Below are 22,892 nucleotides of genomic sequence, written 5' to 3' on the forward strand. Positions count from 1 at the left end.
TGGCGGAAGTAGTTTCCCAGGGAATACAGGTCTTCCGCAAGAATAGCCTCTATCTTCTCGAGGTTTTTATGTCTTGTAGCTATCGCCCAATCGTCCGCATACCCAAATTTTCTAGCTGAAGTAGCAGGCATATCAGCGATATATAAATTAAACAGCAATGGAGCTAAGACAGAACCTTGTGGCAATCAGTTATTAAGTTTCATCTTTTTACTTTCTTTCTCTCCCAGTTTTACCTGAAAGAGTCTATTTCGGAGCATATCGTCGACCAGGCTGACGGTCCTTCGGCAGGGGATTTCTTTAGCTAGCTTACAGATCAGTCCCTGTCTCCAAACTGTATCGTACGCCGCGGTCAAGTCAATAAAAGCAACTTACGTTTTTTCTTGGCGTTGAAATCCTGCTTCGATGTAAGTTGTTAGGGACAGAATCTGATCCACGCAGCTACGTCCAGGACGAAAGCCAGCCTGTTCAATCGGTATACTCTCTATTATCTTTGGGCTTACTCTGTTGCAGATTAGTCTCTCCAGAAGCTTGTAGATTGTGCTCAGCAGTGCGATTGGGCGATAACTTTGTGGCTTGTCGTTAGGCTTACCAGGCTTTAAGATGGCAATGATTTTAGCGCTTTTTAGTGACTGTGGAATAGTGCCTGTTTTAATTATGTCGGTGAAAAAGTGCATCCACCATCCCTTTGTAAATTCACCACAATTCAGAAGGAATTCCGAATGGATGCCGTCACATCCCGGAGCTTTGCCAGCCTTAATATGTTGTAATGCAGTTAATACTTCTTCGAAGGTAAAAGGCTGTGTGTGCACGGTCCCTTCGTGCTCTTGAGGTATTAACAATATTAGAGGCGATTTCGTTTGGAGTCACAGGAGTGTCCACTCTTGTTCTTTGCTTATCTCCACCCAGTTTTTGTAATAATGCCCAAGCTTTTCTGCTGGATTTTGTAAAGTCTAAATTTTCAACAGTTGAATAGGAGAGGCGCTAAGACACATCCCTGCGAAAACCAAACCAAACTCCTGTTGTATTTGTTAGGAAGGAATCGAAGTGATCCGTGATGTGTTACTTTTGACTTATTGTTGTTGATATGGAGGCTTTTACACATTGTAATAAATTTCTTGGGTACTCCGAACTATTTTATAATGTGTCACAGAATCAAAAGGCTTTTTTTACAATAAAAAATTAAACGGTATGATACTCCTTCCTTAATTCTTTTTATTTAAAGGCTTATTTAGATCAGACATACCGTTTAGTAAAAAACCCTTATTAAAAACCTGTCACCGATAACATACACTAAAAAATATGATACAACGCTCAACTCCGATGCTGTGTCAGAAAATTAATATTCCATGCAAGCATGAAGATCGCTTACTAACTTTTTGCCTCCTTACGAAAACTAGACTAGACGAGAATCCGCCATTTAAACCCCATCTTCTCCCCTCCCATATCACCTCCCTCCTCCCCAACAACCCCTCTGGCTGTGGCGCGCTTAAAAAACATAAAGCACCTGGCGACATAAATATGCCACAACGTTGTTGGCAAATGTGCAACTCTAAGATAGCGAAGCCTGGTCGTATTTACCGAGAACGGAGAGTTGCAGGATGCATGCAAAGTGAGGTTTCGTGAGGAGCATAAGAAAAGAGAGGCTAGGAGTGAGGAGTAAGTCTCTGGAAAACATTTCTGTAAATTACCGCTTGGTTTTGGGTAAAGCGGTAGACCTTTTCACTTGTGCTTTAAGCGTAATTCCGCTGTACGAGTTTCGATCATATCGCGTCTGTAATTCTGCTCGAATCGTGTCGCAGAAGTTATTAGTGTCGTTGGGACTGTTTAGTAATCTGTACGTGATGAGAATCTGTTACAACTTTTAACATATTTCACAGTATTCTACGTTGTCTCGAAATAATAAGTAAAATATATTTTTAGAAGGCGTCCTGCCACTACACAATACCAGCAAACAAGTGTATTCTCCCACTCCATCCAAGAAGCACCAGAAGTAGTATAGTCGTATAAACAATAAAACAAAACAAGCGTTGGTTCAAACCAAACCAAAACAAAATTTACTGCGTTCGGTGCAAACCTGCGTTATATTTTACATGACAGTTAAATAATTTGTTGTAAGGTAAAATGTGCTAAACCATAATATGTTTAATCGTTGTAATGTAAGCAACGCTTTGATAGAAAAAAAGCAACTCTACTTGCAACAATAATATTATTAAAATGGCCCTGCAAAATATCTAATATTAGCTTTAACGATTAGTTACATTATATTTATTTGGAGGGATCAGTTTACCATTAATGAATGCTTTTATTTGCTGAACATGTTATGTTCTAAATCGAAAACTAAAATGATTATAATATTTCTGTTAACTGTACGATGTTTGTATGAAATGGGTATACTCTCAATAATAAGACTATTGTTGAAAATACTTTGTAAATTGTTTTTTCTGTGCAGGATAAAATTTTTCTGTTGTTGAAATTAAGAGTCATTATAGTTGGATTTTAAACATTTTTAAGACAAAAATTCTTAGGAAAGGTATTTATTTTAAAATGCCTTTTCTTCTTGGGAAAAGTGTAGCGAATGCCTATCCCAGGGGATAGTTAATCAATGTCCCGCAAAAACCGCCCCGTACGAACGTTCCAGACCGGATTCTGGAATGCGACGGGAATAAATGGGACCGATTTAGTTTAATTAGACTGGACTAGTTTTGGAGTGATCGCTGGTCACAGTGGGTAATGGATGGGTACAGGGAAAAATTATCTGCCTCTGTTTGTTTTTAACGAGAAGAAAAAACATTTTTTTTAAGTATACTTTTATTAATTCTATTTATTCCTTACTGAATTAACATAAGCTTTTAACATAACTTAACTCCATTTACAAGAATAACATTATTGACGGGAATTAAGGCGTTTTTTTGACAAAAAACTGAACTTGATTGACAACAACCGTCAATTTATGAACAGGTCATGTAATGCAATAGTAACCTGGTATAGTCTATAAAATGAATAACTTAACTTGAATTTTTTACCAACATGACAAATATAAAATCCCTCTGTCAAAAAAGTTACTGATATTTTTTAAATCGAGTGCCTGAACGAATCAGATAGGTAACTCTTTTTACTTTCGTGAAATAGAAAAGGAAAATAATAAAACAAGTGACAGTTCTTCCTCTTCTTGCAAAAATCAACACAAAATGTCATAATTGCCAAAAGTAAAATGTCATCAGCTTTTGACATTTCTAAATATCAAACCAATGCCGTCTCTAATAGAACAGCCTCGGAGCGAGATTTATGACGTCACGCTAGTTAGATACTACGGATTAATAAATATGTTGTAGAATACATGGAAAACATAATTATTCCTCGTATTTTTGGTTTGCATTTTAAAAATGATATAGTTTACATGAAATATACATAATATACAGTTAATAAATACAATATATTTATAAATTGTATATATATTAAATACCTATTTATAGTAATAAAAACTTTGGCAAATAAACTATAAACCATACAAATGCAGCAAATGTTTTATAATATACAAATAATGAATAGGTACATAAGATAATGTGTAAAATGTAAAATATATTTTAAATTTTGGAGTTGTCGATCTAATCTAACAAAAAAACATTCAATATCTACTAATAGTGATCTATTATTATTTGCATTCACAAAATTTATATGTATATTTTGCAAGTATCAATGTTCAAAACATTATATTTGCAAATAATACAATATCATAGAAAAAAAGGCGTCAGCGATAGCCATGAAATAAAGATCGCTGTCATTTTATATGATTAAAATATATATAAAATTATTCTAAGATTTTTTATTTTCTTGGGATAAATTTTGTGAATGCAAATAACAATACATCACTATTAGTAGATATTGAATGTTTTTTTGTTAAATTAAATCGATTTTCAAACCCCGAAATTTAAAATATATTTTACATTTTACCCATTATCTATTCATTATTTGTATATCGTAAAACATTTGTTGCATTTGTATGGTTCATAGTTTATTTGACAATGTATTTATTACTATAAATAGGTATATATTGTATTTATTAACTGCATATTATGTATATTTCATGTAAACTATATCATTTTTAAAATACAAACCAAAAATACGAGGAATAATGATGTTTTCCATGTATTCTACAACATATTTATTAATCCGTAGTATCTAACTAGCGTGACGTCATAAATCTCGCTCCGAGGCTGTTCTATTAGAGACGGCATCGCGTCAGCATGGCCGCAAGTTGCTAACCTAATAAAATTAACACTAGAAAAGCCCGTGGGAACTGTCAAATTCAAAGTTATTCGTTTCACAGACTATAGCAAACAAAGTTCCTACAACGAGCGGCGTTAATCTATATATTTACTGTATACTATACAGTTCATACCGAACAAACTTTTAGTCACGTGATTAAGCTTGACCGGCACAGCGTTGCTCAATTTCACATATTTTCTTTTATTCAAAATATTTCAGGAAACAAGAATAGATTAATTATAAAAATATATAATCAGTTATTATTTAAATTAACAAAACTCCCCTCATTGACAGCACTTAAGGGACATAAAGGGCCGTTACTACCGCTTTCCCGTTCAAAATATTTTAATAAAGTGTATAACACTATCTATTTAAACCAAAAACTCGTAATACAAAACTAAAATTTCAAAACGAATGACAATGTCAGGAAGTAAATAAAGAAATGTGGCAACTTTTTACAGCAGAGCTATCGCATACGCAGAGCTAACATATATTCAGAGACGTTCTCTAGCATATTTTACGGAAATAACACCAGATAATTTCATAAAATTAACGACGTGGCAACGATGCCGTTCAGTTTACTTGCTCTATATTAGACAAGCACGCGTGTGGAGGCGATTTCTCTTCATAAGACGCTGGAGACGCCATCTATAAAATCGGGAAGGGACCATCAAGCATGAAATTAGTAGTGGAACAGACCGGGGAAGAGGTTGATGGAGAATCTTCGGCTTTGTTCTTGAGAGTGTGAAAGATAAATGTGAATTTGTATGACAGCGCGAAATATCTGACTATTGATGATTTTGATAGTTTTTACTTATTAGAGGAATCCTTAATTATTCTAAGCTATATTGAAGTTGATGTTGTTAAAAAGAAACGATTTTTAGCGCTAATTTTATATTTATATTTTATAAATTCAAACTATGTCATTCTAACAATTTTGTTTGATTATTTAACTACTGGGTTTTATGTAAAGTGTACAAGTTTGGAAAAACCTATGTCACAACCTGGGGGGTGCAATAATTTCGTCTTTAACTTTTCCTAAAATATAAATTTACGGTCAGAACCATTTCTCCTGGGTATTTTGTTTTATGATTCATGTCAATACATGCTTTGGTTATTTTTTAAGAGCGAAATGAACTGATAACGATCAATTTGCAACTTTTTAAATTATCATTACTTCTTGATTCTTGGTTTTAAAGTTAGGATAAAAAACAACCCCTCGATTAACCCTGTATAATATGCCAAATACTAAAGTTGATAAAAAACTGAATTTACGAATTAAAGTTGATATTAATTATATACTCCTTACTAAAAAATTCATAAAAAAAGATCTTAGAACTTTTAAAAGTAAAAGAATTGTGTTGCGAGACTTGGAATTTTACATTCTATATTTTTGATGGGATTATTATTATTTCTATTATTGTGTTCCATACTCGTAATCCCAAATACGTGCCAAAACAAAGTTAGATTTAAAATAATCGCGGGAAAGCCACCAAATCCCAAACTAAATAATACCTTTAAATCCTTAGCACTAGTTTTTCCTCCCGTACCCTTTTTCCATTTATTTCACTTACCAGCACACGCTAGCTGGCCCCAAATCTCGTTTTGCTCATCTTGTTCGTTATTTTGCAGGTGAAAATCCCGCAGCTATGCAACACGGCGGCAGGGGATTATCGTGGCTCCGATGCAGCCCGTCCTCCTGGCTGCTCGTCGTTTTCTCCCTGGCCGTGGTGGTGTGCTAGTTTTAGCAGAACAGGGGGCCGGGAGGATTTAGCACTGTTTTAGATAACGGTGAGTTATGCAACACCTTTCTGGAGGACGTGGACGATGTAGATGCCAGTGGCGATGAGTTTTGTGAAGATTTGTACAAAATGTGGGAGTTGAAGTAAATTTTCTTGAATTTTTACCGATTTAATTTAAATAAAACTAACAAGAAATGCTCTTTTAAGTTATGTTAAGTAAATGAATTTAGTGTCTTTTTAAAGTCTCCTGAAAAGGTTGGAAAATTTAAATTTGTTCTTTTTTTTTGTTTTTTCTTTGAGGATTTAGGAGTGTTTTAGAAAACGGTGAGTTATGCAACACCTTACTGAAGGAGGTGGACGATGTAGACTCCAGTGGCAATAAGTTTTGTGAAGATTTGTACAAAATGTAGGAATTGAAGAAAATTTTCTTGAATTTTTACCCATTTATGTTAAATGAAACCATCAAAAAATGCTCTTTTAATTTCTGTTTATATTAAATGAATTTAGTGTCCCTTTAGAGTCTCCTAAAAAGGTTGAAAAATTTAGTTTTGTCTTTTTTTGTTTTTTCTTTGAGGATCTAGGAGTATTTTAGAAAACGGTGAGTTATGCAACACCTTACTGGAGGAGGTGGACGATGTAGACTCCAGTGGTGATGAGTTTTGTGAAGATTTGTACAAAACGTAGGAATTGAAGAAAATTTTCTTGAATTTTTACCCATTTATGTTAAATGAAACCATCAAAAAACGCTCTTTTAATTTCTGTTTATATTAAATGAATTTAGTGTCTCTTTAGAGTCCTTAAAAGGTTGAAAAATTTAGTTTTGTTCTTTTTGTTTTTTTCTTTGAGGATTTAGGAGTATTTTAGAAAACTGTGAGTTATGCAACACCTTACTGGAGGAGGTGGACAATGTAGACTCCAGTGGCGATGAGTTTTGTGAAGATTTGTACAAAATGTTGGAATTGAAGAAAATTTTCTTGAATTTTTACCGATTTATGTTAAATAAAACCATCAAAAAACGCTCTTTTAATTTCTGTTTATATTAAATGAATTTAGTGTCTCTTTAGAGTCTCCTAAAAAGGTTGAAAAATTTAGTTTTGTCTTTTTTTGTTTTTTCTTTGAGGATCTAGGAGTATTTTAGAAAACGGTGAGTTATGCAACACCTTACTGGAGGAGGTGGACGATGTAGACTCCAGTGGCGATGAGTTTTGTGAAGATTTGTACAAAATGTAGGAATTGAAGAAAATTTTCTTGAATTTTTACCGATTTATGTTAAATGAAACCATCAAAAAACGCTCTTTTAATTTCTGTTTATATTAAATGAATTTAGTGTCTCTTTAGACTCTCCTAAAAAGGTTGAAAAATTTAGTTTTGTTCTTTTTGTTTTTTTCTTTGAGGATTTAGGAGTATTTTAGAAAACGGTGAGTTATACACTACCTTACTGGAAGAAGTGGGTGACGATTATTTAGTTAACGATGTGCTAATTGAAGAATTGTATAAAATATGCGAGTTTTAAGAGGTAAAATACAATTTCCTATAGTTTTTTCAATTTAAATTAAATAAATCTATAAGAATATGCTCTCTCTTGATTAAAACTCAATTTTTGTTTATAATAAATCCATTTAGCATCTTTGAATATACTTAAAAAACTGAAAAATTTAGTTTTGTTTCTTTTACATGTTTTCTTTTGAGGATTTAGGAGTATTTCAGATAACGGTGAGTTATGCAACACTTTTTGTTGGAGAGACACAAGACATGTAATATATTATAGCTCCATACTCTGTCTGTGTTATATCTTAATAAACAAATCAAAATATAAACAGTTAATAGAGAGATAGTGTTATTGAAAATGCCAAAAAAGTTTACAAATATAAAAAGAGTGTACGAGAAACCAAAATTAATTTTAAGTTAATTTTAATATATCAAAATTAAAAAATATAAATTTGCAATAATACACATCACTGTCCTCAATTTTTTTAGTATTCTCTTTTTCTTAATAACACAATTACATACTCCTCTTTTTGTATTAATACGAAGAACTAAAATAAAACACATAGTTAATTTATGAAATTATATATTTTGTAAAATACAAATGTTGTGTAGTATAGACATAAATTTGTATATAAAATAAATAAACTTGAAAACAGTTAATATTAAGTTTTCTTCAAATTTACACAAATAATGTCAATATATTATGATGTATTTAAATTCCTTTATAAAAGTATTTACACATTTTTATTTGTATTTTTCTTTATATCGATACAAATCAAAATAGATTATAACCTGTAAGATATATAATTAATACTATTGAAATTAATTCTTAATAAACTTTTGTATGACAATGTAAAAACTACAGAGTTAGCCTTAAAATAATATTAAAAAACTTTTAATTTTTGCTCACAATCAGACAAATAGTTAACTGAAAATGTAATTAATTATCATAGCTAGTAAAGTTTGTAAATTCTATAGTTTTAACGTAGGTACATTTTCTTATTATAAACTTCCAGAAACTTGGAGAAATTTTGAATTGGAATCTAGTATAACTGCTTTTATTATCAGTGTATCCAACTAAGAAACTTTGTAATAATAATTGTAATATTTGTTTATACAAATTAAACAGAAAATATTATTCTTAGCATAGATATTTTTTGGAAAAATAGAACTTTACATACTTTAATAAAACACTATTTTAGATGTTTTAATTTTAAGTGTTTTATTTTTAATAAATGGATATTTTGCATCATTTACTTGGTTTTCATATCTTTTTAATAAAATTTTCACAAAATCAAAGCAAAAATTAAAAGTTTTATCATAGTTATAGACCCTACCTACTAATTAAAACAAAAAAAATATAAAAATATTTGTTTCAAACTAATATTCATATACTATATGTCATTAAAATACGTCATAGATCACCTCTGTCATAGTATCATCATCAAAGAAAGTGAGAATGGTATAGATTATCCATATTAAATTATTATTATAAAAAATGCAAGAACTTTTCAATATTCAAATGAATTTGTACTAATTTAAAAATTGTTTTTATTTAGTATAAAAGATGGATATTGAAAGGTTTTTTGTTCAAATGAGCTGAAGTTGGTTTCTTGAATGTTACAAAAGAATCTGTTATTTTATTATAAATAATTATATTCGTGTATAAATAAATTAATTAATTAAAATTAAATGTACATATTGATATTAGTCGTAGTTTTATTTATATTAATCCCCTACTATACAGAGTGAGTCTTAAAATAAGTGCAAATATTTTAAGGGTGGCTTACAGGGTGTCCGCCAGGCTAAGCGTGCATTAGAAGTTTCTAGAGCACCACAATATCTAGATAGGAGATTTTCTGCACATCATTGTTTATGCAACGAGATCTACCGATTAAAAATATTTTCAATATGGCGGCACTTCCGGAACTACCGGAAGTTGACAGCAACTTTCTTATTTTAAATGGGTAACCAAATCTTAAATAACTTAAAAAAAAATTATTTTAGGTATAGGAACATGTATTATAGTCAAAAAGTAACGAATTGAAAAGCCTTTTCACTAGTGAAATAAAAAAAAGTGGGTTTCCATTAAAAAAAATGATTTATGATAATGTCTTAATCGCTAATCGCTGTTTTAATCGTCATAATCCTGTTTCCAGTGTCAAATTATACTACCCCTAAAATATTTGCACTTATTTAAGACTCACTCTGTATAATAAGTAATACGATATTAAATGAAATGAAAAGACTTAAAGATTAACAACATTTTCTATGAAATATTTGAGGTATATTTCAGAACAACTAAAACACGTTCAAAGTATTTTCAGAAATTTTATCAAACTAGGTACCCAGGAATTTATAGCTTCTTTTTGGTTATATCCTTTTAGTACACTAATGCATAGTTGAAATTCATTATAAATATTATAACACGATGAATTTAGTAGGTATAGGTTAATAATTTGCAGTTACCTGAAGACGAGAGGCAGATTTTCCGCGAAATACTTTGAATAAGCAGCTTAACTCAACATTTTCTTAATAATCTACCTTTGAAATTCCGGGAATTAATATTTAGGTACCAATTCCGGGAAATATAGACGAATAAATGCACAGTTACACAAAATTTAAAGAGATTTATGACTATTATTGATAATTTTAAGATATATACATTATATTTCTGAATGTAATTTGAATATTCTGTAATATTTTATAACTAAAGAATTTTCTTCAAGAAATATATATAGACTTAGATGCAAAAAAAAACGCAGAAATTTTTGGTCAAGTGTTATATTTTTGTTATTTTTAGCCCTATTTTCATGATTTTTTTTGCAAGCTGTATACAGCGTTGTTCGCTACAGTATTGTAGCTAAACGATTAGATTTCTACAAATCGTAAGTTTTGGGTTCGTTGAAGGACTATTAGAGCTACAATTTAAAAATACTTTTACAAGATACAGAGTGTCCCAAATAAGTAAAAAATATTATAGTTGCATTTTTTTAAATGGAACTCCCTGTATATTATTCTATTTTTAGATTCTACGATTAAAATAAAGATAAATTTGATTAGGGTTTATCACACTTAAACCTTACCGTTTTTGAAATATTTTCAATTTTATGAAATTGAAGTAAAAACTTTAAGGCCTCATTTCTCCAAGGTTATCAAAGTTTTTAGTACTAAATATTTACTGGAGATTATTTATTGATCAGATATTGTGTTGCAATAATAAAAATTTCACTATCTTATACAGAGTGTCCAAAAATTTATATTAAATAATTACTAGCTTTAAACGGCAATAACTTGTTTAATTTAAATGGAACACCCTGTATGTTTTACGTGAATTATATGCACAATTTAATTGTCTATCAAATTTTATTATACCATTTTTTACCTATCTCTTCAAGTTTTCGTAGAAAATGCACTTTCTTATAATTTAGACCTCATTTATCACTATACCCATGGAATATATTGACATTTCAGATTTTTTTAAAGCAACATATATGTACCAAATGTACAGGTGGTAAATATTGCAAGATCATTGGTATACAAAAAAACTATTTAAATCTTTGTAAAAGAGTATACCAATTAAATTTACCACCATTATTTCTGACCAAAAATTAGTTAATTACATACTTTTAAATTGTTCTAATTAATAAAGTATTCTAAATAAATGTGGATTTGGCTCAGAAATCAATATAATAATAAGTTATGAAAATGAACGTCTCTGTTCTTATAAATACCACACTGTCTAATACACACACAAAATTCAGTTTTTTAGTATTTGGAGCAATTATTACTAATCAACGTAAACAGCCAATTAATGTAGTTTGAATACTGGGATCATATTAATTGGCCCTCTTTAACAAAAAATATTTAAACATTTTTTTTTATTTTTTAATGAAATAAACCAACTTTATCCACAATATTAGTATCTGTACTCTTTAAAAATTTGTTACATCTTTAAAAATAATCTAAAATATCAATATTCCATGGGTATATTGATAAATGAGGTCTAAATTATAAGAAAATGCATTTTCTACAAAAAATTGAAGATATAAGTAAAAAATGCTATAATACCATTTGATAGACAATTAAATTCTGCATCCGATACTCCTAAAATATACAGGGTGTTCCATTTAAATTAAACAAGTTATTGCCGTTTAAAGCTAGTAATTATTTAAAATAAATTTTTAGACACTCTGTATGAGGTAGTATTATTTTTATCATTGCAACACAATAACTGATCAATAAATAAACTTCAGTAAATATTTAGTATTAAAAACTTCGATACCCTTGGAGAAACGAAGTCTTAAAATTTTTACTGCAATTTCACACAATTGAAAATATTTCAAAAACGGTAAAGTTTAAGTGTGATAAACCTTAATCAAATTTACCTTTATTTTAATCGTAGAAACTAAAAATGTAATAATATACAGGGTGTTCCATTTAAAAAAATACAACTTTGATATTTTTTATTTATTTGGGACACTCTGTATCTTGTAAAAATATTTTTAAATTGGAGCTCTAATAGTCCTTCAACGAACCCAAAACTTACAATTTGCAAAAATCTAATCGTCTAGCTACAATACTCCGTGTCGTATGTGGTGAAAAACCCTGTATAGAGCTTGATAAAAAAATCATGATAATTTTTCACTGTTCGAAATTTGCAACCACCCGGTATAACAAATTTTAGATTTTTAAGTACTAAAAAGCTCGAAAATTTCACAAAAACACTTTTAAACCATTAATATATCTTCGATTTCACCAAAAGTCATGTATTTTAACCTTTCCACTTCTCTGAGTTGCCCCACAATTCCATTCATTCTCTTCATTCCCCGCCCTCCTCATTGGTTACACTCCTCACGTTTGCTCTTATCGGTAAACAGAGCTTGTTTCTACAGCCACCGTCATCAGGGAGAGCAACAACAGCCCTAAAAAGGGCCTGAAGCGACTGGGAGACGATTGATTGAGTGGAGAGGCCGAAGGTAATTGTTCTCCTAAAAATAAGAACAGAGAAAATTTGAGAAAATCTCATTATTTCGATAGTTTTGTAGGTTAAAATTGGTATTTTATTAATTTCGTATTGAATTTATGGTCATACAGAGTAAAAATATCAAAATTTTCGATGGAAAATGTCTGTAAAAGAAAAATGCTATTAGCGATGACTGAAATATACAGGGTGGTCCGAACTGTATTCCGCAAACTTCGGCAGAATATTTTATATACGAAAAATACGTAAAAAAACTTTGAAATTTGATTTTGATGTCAACCTACCTTTAATTTATGTCAATGAAAATAGGTATTGATAATTTCGATTCCAAATATCTCGAGAACCTTTACTCGTAGCGATTTTTACCAAGAGACCTTTTTTACGTAAAAAACGTAGTAAAGGTATATTTTTTTACTCAGCAGTTTTATACAGGTGCGGACGAAAAGTTATTACTCTTCAAACCAGTAAAAAAATATGTAGGTGGCGTCCTCTACAAGTAGGAGTCATATTGACATCAAAATCAAATTTCTTTTGTCAAAAAAGTCCCTGACACAAATTTTCATCCGAATATTGACGTTACTTCATAAATTATTTAGAAAAAATCGTAATAAAAATGAAACTTACTACACCCTGTATCTCCGAAACTAAGCATTTTAGGACATGCATTTATACGAAACGAAGTTTCCGGAATACAGTTCGGACCACCCTGTATATCTCCATTTGATCTTGAAATCATTAATTTGAAGCAGATATAAAAAAACGTGTGTATAGCACGCAATTTCATAACTAAAATCAATAAATCAACGAATGATTCAGCTGTTTTACTTAGCAATGAACTAAAGACTACTAAGGGCCCTAATTTTTTTTTGCTACTTATACCTCAGAGACCTGGATGTTGAAGATTACGAAATCACAGTTCTTACAGAATAACTTACTATCGAATCTAGACCGTCTCAACATCTATAAACCAATCTTATTTAAGATACTCTGGCCACATATCCAAAAAAAAAAAACTTCTTAGAGAGAGATCTCTAAACCGTTAAATGGTCCAAATGAAGACAAAAATAGGTCATAATCATCGCGGAGAGACACAGAGTTAATGCATTTTTTTCATAATATCCATACTCTCATAGAGTAGCAGAAAGAGAAGGAACATATTATTTAGAGACTTATTTATTCTTTGAGATACATTATTAAAATCTATATCCCAAATACACCAACAAATTAAAAAATTCTATTCTTGGCCTAGATTAGAGAGACATCAAAATAAAGCTAATTTTTTATTCATCCTGCTCAATTGATTTAAAAAAGGCACTTAGTTTTAGTTGCCCTATTTACCTGGGTAATGCACAATAACCTGTACACTGGCCTGCCTGGCATTGGAGGGCACACATGAATAATTACCAGCATGAGCTGGTAAGGCCCTTTGGAAGATTAACTCTGTCCCTAAACGGCCCTCTCTGACAACAGCGCCATCTTTGGGGTCGTAGTTAATCATTCTGCTACCGTGGTACCTAAAAAAGTGATTTTTTTTTAATTTTTATTTTTTTTAATCCTCCATAATTTTTTTTCATATTTATTTTATTCAAAAAAATAAAGTGTTAGTTATACAGATAGCTCAAGTAGCTTTTTTTAATGTTCCTTTTGAAAAAATTGTAAATGTAAGCGTGAGATTCTGAAATAATTATCTGTAAAATCAGTCTGTAAAATTCTTAGGGCTTGTTGTAGACAATTCTCTAAAATGGGACATGCATATCGAGGCTTTGTCGAAAAAATTGAGCTCTGCCTGTTTTGCATTAAGATCTGTTTTTGTCAGTGGCTAGAACTGTTTATTATGCATTTTTTGAATCGCACCTCAGGTATGCCCTTCCATTCTGGGGTACGTGTTGTGCGACTCAATTTGACCGTATTTTCAAGCTCCAGAAGAGAGCTGCTCGATATTCACTGAGACTAAACAGCAGAACTCATTGCCAGGACTTATTAAAAAAATTAAAAATAATAACTCTACCTTCCTTATTTATATTTGAATCCGTTTGCCTAATACGTAAGCATGTATCAGCTTCTCAAGAAAGGCCATCTATCTCACACTTATCCACTCAGGAACGCGGAGCAAGATCTTTATCTACCTACCCCACGCTCAGAGTTAGTTAAAAGCTCAATATTATACAACTCGAAAAAAATGCACAATCACGTGCCATTTGAAATCAAATCGAAAACATCATTTTCTTCATTTCGCAAAGCATTGAAATCCTATTTACTTTAAATTACTTTTAAATGACTTATATTTTGATAATCGAATTTGATCTTGTAAACACTGGTCTAATATTTGCCATTACCATATTTTCTATAAACTTTCTAAATATTTTTGAGTATTAATTTAATTTTTTTATTCTTTGACATTGTAAACATTTATTAATGTTTATTTTAAACAATAAGACTGACAATAAAATTTGTATACTTGTTTTGTATTCTCTTTTGTTTGTTTACTTTACCTTTGTCTACAAATTGTAAAATTTTTTTACAATAAAGGCGTTTATTTAAATCCTAGATCACTTAATGGTAGATCATAATTTAAATCATACATTACCCATTGAAGGGGTTAGATTTTATTTTACACTTATCTTTTACCATTATTTTAACTTCTTGTAGTTCTTTTGATTGCCTTCAATATACTAAATTGTATGAATTGTAAAAGTTGTGTGCATTACCCCCAGTGGCGGATACAGAGGGGGGGCCCATGGGGCCCGGGCCCCATGGTGTAATAACTAAGTGTAACTAAGTAATATCTACTATTTTTCTTACCAAAACATGTATGTTGGTGGAATGCGATACATTTTGTAATGCTCTGTCATGTTTAGAATGCAACTCAGTCGTATGGGGAATCCCCTGTCCACTTCCCTGATGCTGGGGCCCAGTATAACAGCTCTGGCTTCTAAAAAAAAGATAACTTTTGGTAAGTAATATACAGTATGTCCCCGTATCATATTTAAAATAGAAAAAAAACTGTTTTATTACGAATATTTTGTGAAAAACGCATTCTTAATAAAAAAATTCGCTTGTTCTAAAGTGGTTAATACCGTTAATCTACGACAATTTCAATACAATTTCAAATAAACCATATGCGAAAATGTCAAAAGTTGACTTATAATATGTAATTCTATTCAGAGTGTTATTTTCTATCGAATAAAGTAAAAAAATACTGAAGGTGTCATGTAAAAATCAAAAGTAGTAGTAATTTCCGGTGAAACAGGAAGTGACCGAAAACAATTGAATACGTCAATCAATTCTAATTTATGTCATATAGTGTCACTACCAAATCAAGTTTCTTTATCTGAAAAAATAAAAAAGTTATTGGGCGGTGAGCCAATTTTGAGAAACATCCTGTATAAATTCATATAAAATATTAACCACAAAAAAGAAAAAAAAACCGTCCAAACTATTATAGTTCGAAGGATTTCGTGTCGTTCCTCCGTTTGACATAAATCGATTACATCATGATTACAAGGACCGCAATATCTGCAGCAAAACGTCTGTTTCGAAATAGAGAGAAAACAGATAGATATCCAGCTATATATGAACGCTAAAAATGATTGTTTCTGTAACAAACCGCTGTATTGCTTCACAATTATTAATAGCATTGGGGATCAATCATATCAGAAATTTTGAAATGAAAAAGGCCATTTCAAAAATTGTCCTGTCTAGCGGCTCTATTTATGTTTTTATTTTTAATTCTTTTTGTTTTTTTTTAATTTATCTGTACTTAGTTTCTTTATGAATCATTATTGTTTAGTTACAATTTTAAATAATACCTTAGGTTCGAAAAAAAAGGCGTCAATAAATGCTGCGGAATGATAAATGATGATAATTTTGGCGAGGTCAAGCATTGCACGTCATTCACCTACTTGGCCCCAACCACACATGAATATATTCGGCGCCTTGATGACTAATTGGAAACTCTAAACGTTCTATCCCAATCAATTTTTAGTAAATGACATCTAGAGATTGTCCTCGCCAAAATTATCATCCTTTGTCCTTCCCCAGGCGTTTTTGACGCCGTTTTTTTTCGATCATACGGTATATACACTGTCCCATACCTTATACAAAACAGAAGAGATAAAGCACCGTCTACACATAACGTTTTTCAAGTCAGTTTTAGCTGTTCAGTCAAAACGTATCAAGTAAAATTAGTTAAGACAGAAGAGAATGTAGCTAAATAGTAGCATAACTTACCAAACAAATCTAAATCGACGTATATACTGAATGTTGGCTGATATCCTACTTGGCACTCATACCTACCTACATCTTTACGCTGGCTGTACCTAATATGAAGCTTCCACATCTAAAAAAAACATCAAAAAAATCTAATTTTTTTGTAAAAATATCAAGAAAATCTATATATATGATATACTGTCCTGGGCACTCCATCTCCGTGGTGTGTATTTTAATGCATGCGAGTGAGATAAATATAAACGACCGGTTAACAGACAGAGAGACAAAATAAAAAGCGAATACAGTGTTGCCGGTTCGTAAACTGTTTTAAAAACTTTCATGTGTACTACTGAAATGAAGATAATATATTTAAACTAAATATAATAATCTACTACAGCTCTCTGTAGTAAAATGTGAAAAATAAGGTTTCAACATTTTTCGTAAACTCCTACCTGTGCAGTTTGAAATTTTGATGCAAAATCCGGCAATACCGCATAGAAGAAATGTATCAACCCAACTTTTATCTCTTTTTAATTCATTTGATCTTTCATTAAGCTGTCTACATCACTGTTTTACACGTTAAAATCCACGACCACGCTTTTTTAGATGAATCTAACATTATACCTTCAAATTTTTTAAATTCACCTTTCTTTCAATGTCATTAGTAACCAAAAACCTCTTGTCCTCGACTATTGTGCTGGTGTTAACACTTAACACCTCCATGTTACTTTCATTACCATAGGTAGTGTGTTTTATCCAGGTTACCTAAAAAAAAAGAAAATTTTTTCTCATAAAACTAAAACAAAATATAGAACATAGTACCGTGACATCACTGAGTCGGACATCGCATCTCAGTATTGCTGTGACACCGACCATGCTGACTAAATGTGTGTTATTTTCTCTGGGTAAGTTTTCTTTTTTCACTTTGGGAATTTTCTGACCCCTTCTCAGATGGGTGGATGGTCGGTTTTTGTTCAAGTCAAACTGTCCAGGCTCATCTAGGGAAAAAGCAAATAATTAAACTTATTATTTTTTTTTGTTTTTATTATTTTTTTGTTTATTTTTTTTTAATTTGATGTTTTCTAATAGACAAACAAAGCACTTTGAAAAGAGGTAAATTGTGTTCATTCAACTTATTTTGATTTAAAAAATATATACTACCTATAGTTCTATGTCCACGAAATACAGAGACACCCCGTATAAGTATAAAATCGGTGTAACTTTGTTTTTTTTTATATTAATATATGCCTGTAATAATAAAACTTACCAAAAAATACCACAGAATGTGAATATTGATCGTTTTATTTATTTAATACCATATTTTAATATTTTTTTGTTGTGTTTTTGATTCAAATTTAAAATTAAAGTTAGTAGGCCATCTATGAGCCCGGGGCTAAACTAAAACCGTTTAGATAGAGGGAAAATCTATATATACTTTAATAGAAATCTATATAAAGTATATGAAGTAGTTTTCTTTCTCATATAAGTTTGTCGAAGTAATGTCCCTCAACAACAGATGTCGCAAGGGTCAGTAATGATTATATTATTTCCTCTAATGATTTTATTTAATAAGAATAAATAGAAATCTCACTAGAAACTTATTAATCAATAATATTATTATTAAATAATGCTTTTAAATTACAAAATGGTAGTTTTTAATTTAGTAAACTAATTGTAAAAAAAATATTTAATTTTAAATTACAAAAAAAAGAATTTTTGATTATTTTTCATAATTTTATACCTATTAATAATTTATTAAATAGTAAACAAGTTAACCGAAATATATCGCCAATATACCGTATGATCGAATAAAAACGGCGTCAACGATGGCTATGAAATGAAGATCGCTGTCATTTTATATGTAAAATTATATGGGAAATGTCATCGATCGTCATTTCCAAGCCAACTGGACGCCGTTTTTTTTCGATCATACGGTATTTAGTTTATAATAAAATATCTATTATATTATTTTAGTTATAAAAAAGAATAATAGTTTATAATAATTCGTTTAAAGATTACTTTCGCAGAAAAATTAAATAAATATTTAAGAATTATTTAAAAAATTTAATTTTAAATTAATTAGTAAAATATAACAAACGTTATATTTTACTAAAATATATTGTTAAATAGCAATAAAATAAATAAAATTTATCAATGATTTTGTTTATTTATTCTGGGCTAAACGGGCTTTCCTAATAATAATAATATCCCTTGAATGACCCTTATGGTTTAAAATACTTGTTTGACCCTTCATAAAATGTGTCAAATTATACCTAAGGTGTCGTAAAATAATATATTTTAGACAAACGAATTGTTTGAAAGAATCATAAAAACCGTTCTCTGTAAAGTTTATAAAGGATCAGGAATTCTATTAAAATTTATGGCATACCTATAATGTTGAATTAATATAGGATTAAATAAATCCTTACAGCCCTTTATAATACCATTTTATTAGTTTTAGTTCAAAGAAAGGTCCTTCTTAAATATTTATACATTTTTATAATTTATTTAACAGTACCTATATTAATTCTTTTATTCTGTAGATAGGTACTTTAGATTTATATGTACCTATAACTTTATTTACAACTATCCAAAAATATACAAATATTCTAAAGAAATACCTAGATACTTATTGTGTATTTTGCAAAACATAAAAACTCATATAATTATACTTCTATCTATTTTGCTTTAATTACAAGAAAAAAGATACATATTATAATGTAGAATTCAAATTTGAAATATAATTTGTACAAACCAAGAGCTATTGTCTATTCAATTACTGACCTTCCTCAATGTTAAAGAAATATAACAACAATAGACTGATTTCAATAAATGTACAGTAGCGTAGGAACGTAGATTTTTAAGTTTCAGAAATTCTGCTGAAATAAATATATTTAAATAGAGTAATATAATGTTTTCTGACAGCTTCAACTTAAAACTGGTTTAGAGTTGCCTGTAAAAAATACTAATTTAATGGTCTAAATAATACAATAATATTCTATTTATGTTTTTGAAAGATTATTCGTCATTTAGATAAATCCCGTTAATATAATAACAATATAAATAGTGAATTATCAACCAGCAAGTCAGATTTTAAAGAAAAATTTGATTTGAAGAGAGATTTCAAGTTATAACACACTAGTTTGTTATAACTTCAAAAACTCACGCGTGTGTTATTGTTTATTTTATATGCATATACAGGGTTGTTCACCACATACGACACGGAGTATTGTAGCTAAACGATGAGATTTTTACAAATTGTAAGTTTGGGGTTCGTTGAAGGACTATTAGAGCTACAATTTAAAAATATTTTTACAAGATACAGAGTGTCTCAAATAAATAAAAAATATCAAAGTTGTATTTTTTTAAATGGAACGCCCTGTATATTATTACATTTTTAGTTTCTACGATTAAAATAAAGGTAAATTTGATTAAGGTTTATTATACTTAAACCTTTCCGTTTTTGAAATATTTTCAATTTTGTGAAATTGCAGTAAAAATTTTAAGACTTCATTTCTCCAAGGGTATGAAAGTTTTTAATACTAAATATTTACTGAAGTTTATTTACTGATCAGTTATTGTGTTGCAATAATAAAAATAATACTACCTTATACAGAGTGTCTAAAAATTTATTTTAAATAATTATTAGCTTCAAACGGCAATAACTTTAATTTAAATGGAATGCCCTGTATATTTTAGGCGAATCAGATGCACAATTAAATTGTCTATCATTGTATTATACCATTTTTTACCTATCCCTTCAAGTTTTCGTAGAAAATGCAGTTTCTTATAATTTAGACCTCATTTATAAATATATCCATGGAATATTGACATTTTAGATTGTTTTTAAAGCAGCAAATGTACAAAATGTACAGACTAGTAATATTATCGTTTTTAGCAAAACGATAATATTACTAGCCCATTTGTATGCAAAAAAACTATTTAAATCTTTATAAAAGAGTATACCATTAATTAAATATAACACCATTATTTCCGCCCAGATACTAATTAATGACATACTTAATTGTGTTCGTTAATAAATTATTATAAATAAATGTGGATTTTTGAGTCAGAAATCAATATAATAATAAGTTATCAAATTAAAGTCTTTGTTGTTATAAATAAGCATTTATTAAAAAATGAAATATCATTTTTAAGGTGTTACTTTTTATCACACTGTCTAATGCCCATACAAAATTCAGTATTTTAGTATTTGGAGCAATTATTATTAATCAACGCAAACAGTCAGTTAATGTATTTTGAATACTAGAATCATATTAATTGGTCCTCTTTAACAAATATTTAAACAGTTTTTTTTATTTTTTAATGAAATAAACGAATTATATCGACAATATCAGTATCTGTACTCTTTAAAAATTTGGTACATCTTTAAAAATAATCTAATATGTCAATAGTGCATGGGTATATTGATAAATAAGTTCTAAATTACAAGAAAATGTTTTTTCTACGGAAACTTAAACAGATAGGTAAAAAATGGTATAATATAATTTGATAGACAATTAAATTGTGCATCTGATTCTCAAAATATACAGGGTCATTTCCATTGAAATTAAACAAGTTATTGCCGTTTGAACTAATAACTATTTAAAATAAATTTTTAGACACTCTGTATAACGTAGATAGTATTATTTTTATTATTGCAACACAATAACTGATCAGTAAATAAACTTCAGTAAATATTTAGTATTAAAAACTTTGATACCCATGGAGAAATGAAGCCTTAAAATTTTTACTGCAATTTCACAAAATTGAAAATATTTCAAAAACGGTAAGGTTTAAGTATAATAAATCTTAATCAAAGTTACCTTTATTATAATCGTAGAAACTAAAAATGTAATAATATACAGGGTGTTCCATTTAAAAAAATACAACTTTGATATTTTTTACTTATTTGGGACACTCTGTATCTTGTAAAATTATTTTTAAATTGTACCTCTAATAGTCCTTCATCGAACCCAAAGCTTACAATTTGTAAAAATCTCATCGTTTTGCTACAATACTCCGTGTCGTATGTGGTGAACAACCCTGTATACATGTGAGTAATGTCTGTATAAGTAGTGGCCGTTGGATAAAACAATATTATTATACAATTTGTAAAAATATTTTTCTTACGCCGCCACTGTTTCAGCACAACACAACACTCAACGGCGCCAAAACTTCCTCCTGTTTCGTTTCCCCTCAACCCCCACTCTTTCAACATATTTCTTCGTCCTTATCGTTCACTCGATCCGTCCTTTTCTAGCATTTAAATTGCGATCTGTCGCCACCGTTGCCGGATCTCATAAAATTTCAGTAGAGTTACTGATTTCATTCAGAAAGGATGAAATATAGGTAAAGTCACTTCTACACAGAAAGATTTACTTGCCGGTTTTGCCTGTAACAATTTACCTAAAAAGTATCTCTTACGAAGAGATACTTTTTACAGAAAAAACGTCGTAAATGTTTATTTTTTTACTCAGTAGTTTTATACAGGTACGCTCGAAAAGTTATTACTCTTCAAATCTGTTAAAAACTATGTATACTTGGCGCCCTCTGCAAATAGGAGTCATATTGTCATCAAAATCAAACTTCTCATGTCAAAAAACTTCCAGATTTTCATCCAAATATTGATGCTATTTCATAAATTATTTGGAAAAAATCGAAATAAAAATGAAACTTCTACACCCTGTATCTCCGAAACTAAGCATTAACATACATTTATACGAACTTTTTTATTTATTTTTATCTGCAGAATATGCTGCCGAAGTTTCCGGAATACAGTTCGGACCACCCTGTAGATTGGTAGTAATGTAGCCATATAGGAATAGTAGCTATGGACTGTACAGGGTGAGTCAACGACAGAGTAAAGTCCATTATCTCATTTGTTTTGAGATTTACAAAAAAATGTTAAATATAAAAGTTATAGAGAAGGTTAAGATACATATTTTAAAATTATTATAGAGTATACAGTGTGCTTCAAAAAAGTGTGGCTGATATAACATACGTTTTTTTTTAAATTCTATAATTTTTTTGTGTATAATATTATATACCTAAAATTAATAGTTTTTGTAATATTTCAATTTGTTTCAACAAATGTTAGATTTCAGTGTGGTAAAAAATTGTCATTGATGCCATTGTTTCTGAAGTTGGACAACTAATCTAAAAATAAAATTAAAAACAGGGTGTTGCATTTAAAAAAAAAA

The 22,892-nt window shown here is 29.8% G+C and overlaps 2 protein-coding genes across 5 annotated transcripts in view; one reads left to right on the forward strand and one right to left on the reverse strand.

Annotated features, from left to right (window-relative positions):
* LOC115885361 (lachesin-like) overlaps window positions 1-8,655 on the forward strand; it is a 249,699-nt gene extending 241,044 nt beyond the window's left edge. For all 3 annotated transcript variants that reach the window (XM_030904255.1, XM_030904254.1, XM_030904257.1), the window contains exon 9: window positions 5,899-8,655. In XM_030904255.1, the coding sequence (XP_030760115.1) occupies window positions 5,899-6,008 (110 nt within the window). In that variant the 3' untranslated portion in view covers window positions 6,009-8,655. The remainder of the gene's footprint in view (window positions 1-5,898) is intronic.
* Window positions 8,656-12,074: 3,419 nt separating this feature from the next.
* Window positions 12,075-22,892, reverse strand: part of LOC115885333 (lachesin-like) — a 45,950-nt gene continuing 35,132 nt past the window's right edge. The window contains exons 1-7 of one of the 2 annotated variants that reach the window (XM_030904212.1): window positions 21,823-22,015; window positions 17,512-17,687; window positions 17,335-17,454; window positions 16,711-16,819; window positions 15,283-15,412; window positions 13,819-13,994; window positions 12,075-12,487 (exon numbers count right to left, since the gene is read on the reverse strand). In XM_030904212.1, the coding sequence (XP_030760072.1) occupies window positions 12,363-12,487; window positions 13,819-13,994; window positions 15,283-15,412; window positions 16,711-16,819; window positions 17,335-17,454; window positions 17,512-17,687; window positions 21,823-21,910 (924 nt within the window). In that variant the 5' untranslated portion in view covers window positions 21,911-22,015 and the 3' untranslated portion in view covers window positions 12,075-12,362. Of the gene's footprint in view, window positions 12,488-13,818; window positions 13,995-15,282; window positions 15,413-16,710; window positions 16,820-17,334; window positions 17,455-17,511; window positions 17,688-21,822; window positions 22,016-22,892 lie in introns of those variants that run through there. The other variant, XM_030904211.1, reaches the window with a different exon arrangement.

This window comes from Sitophilus oryzae, unplaced genomic scaffold, assembly GCF_002938485.1.
Source record: "Sitophilus oryzae breed Bouriz unplaced genomic scaffold, Soryzae_2.0 scaffold_381_pilon_pilon, whole genome shotgun sequence".
Classification (NCBI taxonomy): domain Eukaryota; kingdom Metazoa; phylum Arthropoda; class Insecta; order Coleoptera; family Curculionidae; genus Sitophilus; species Sitophilus oryzae.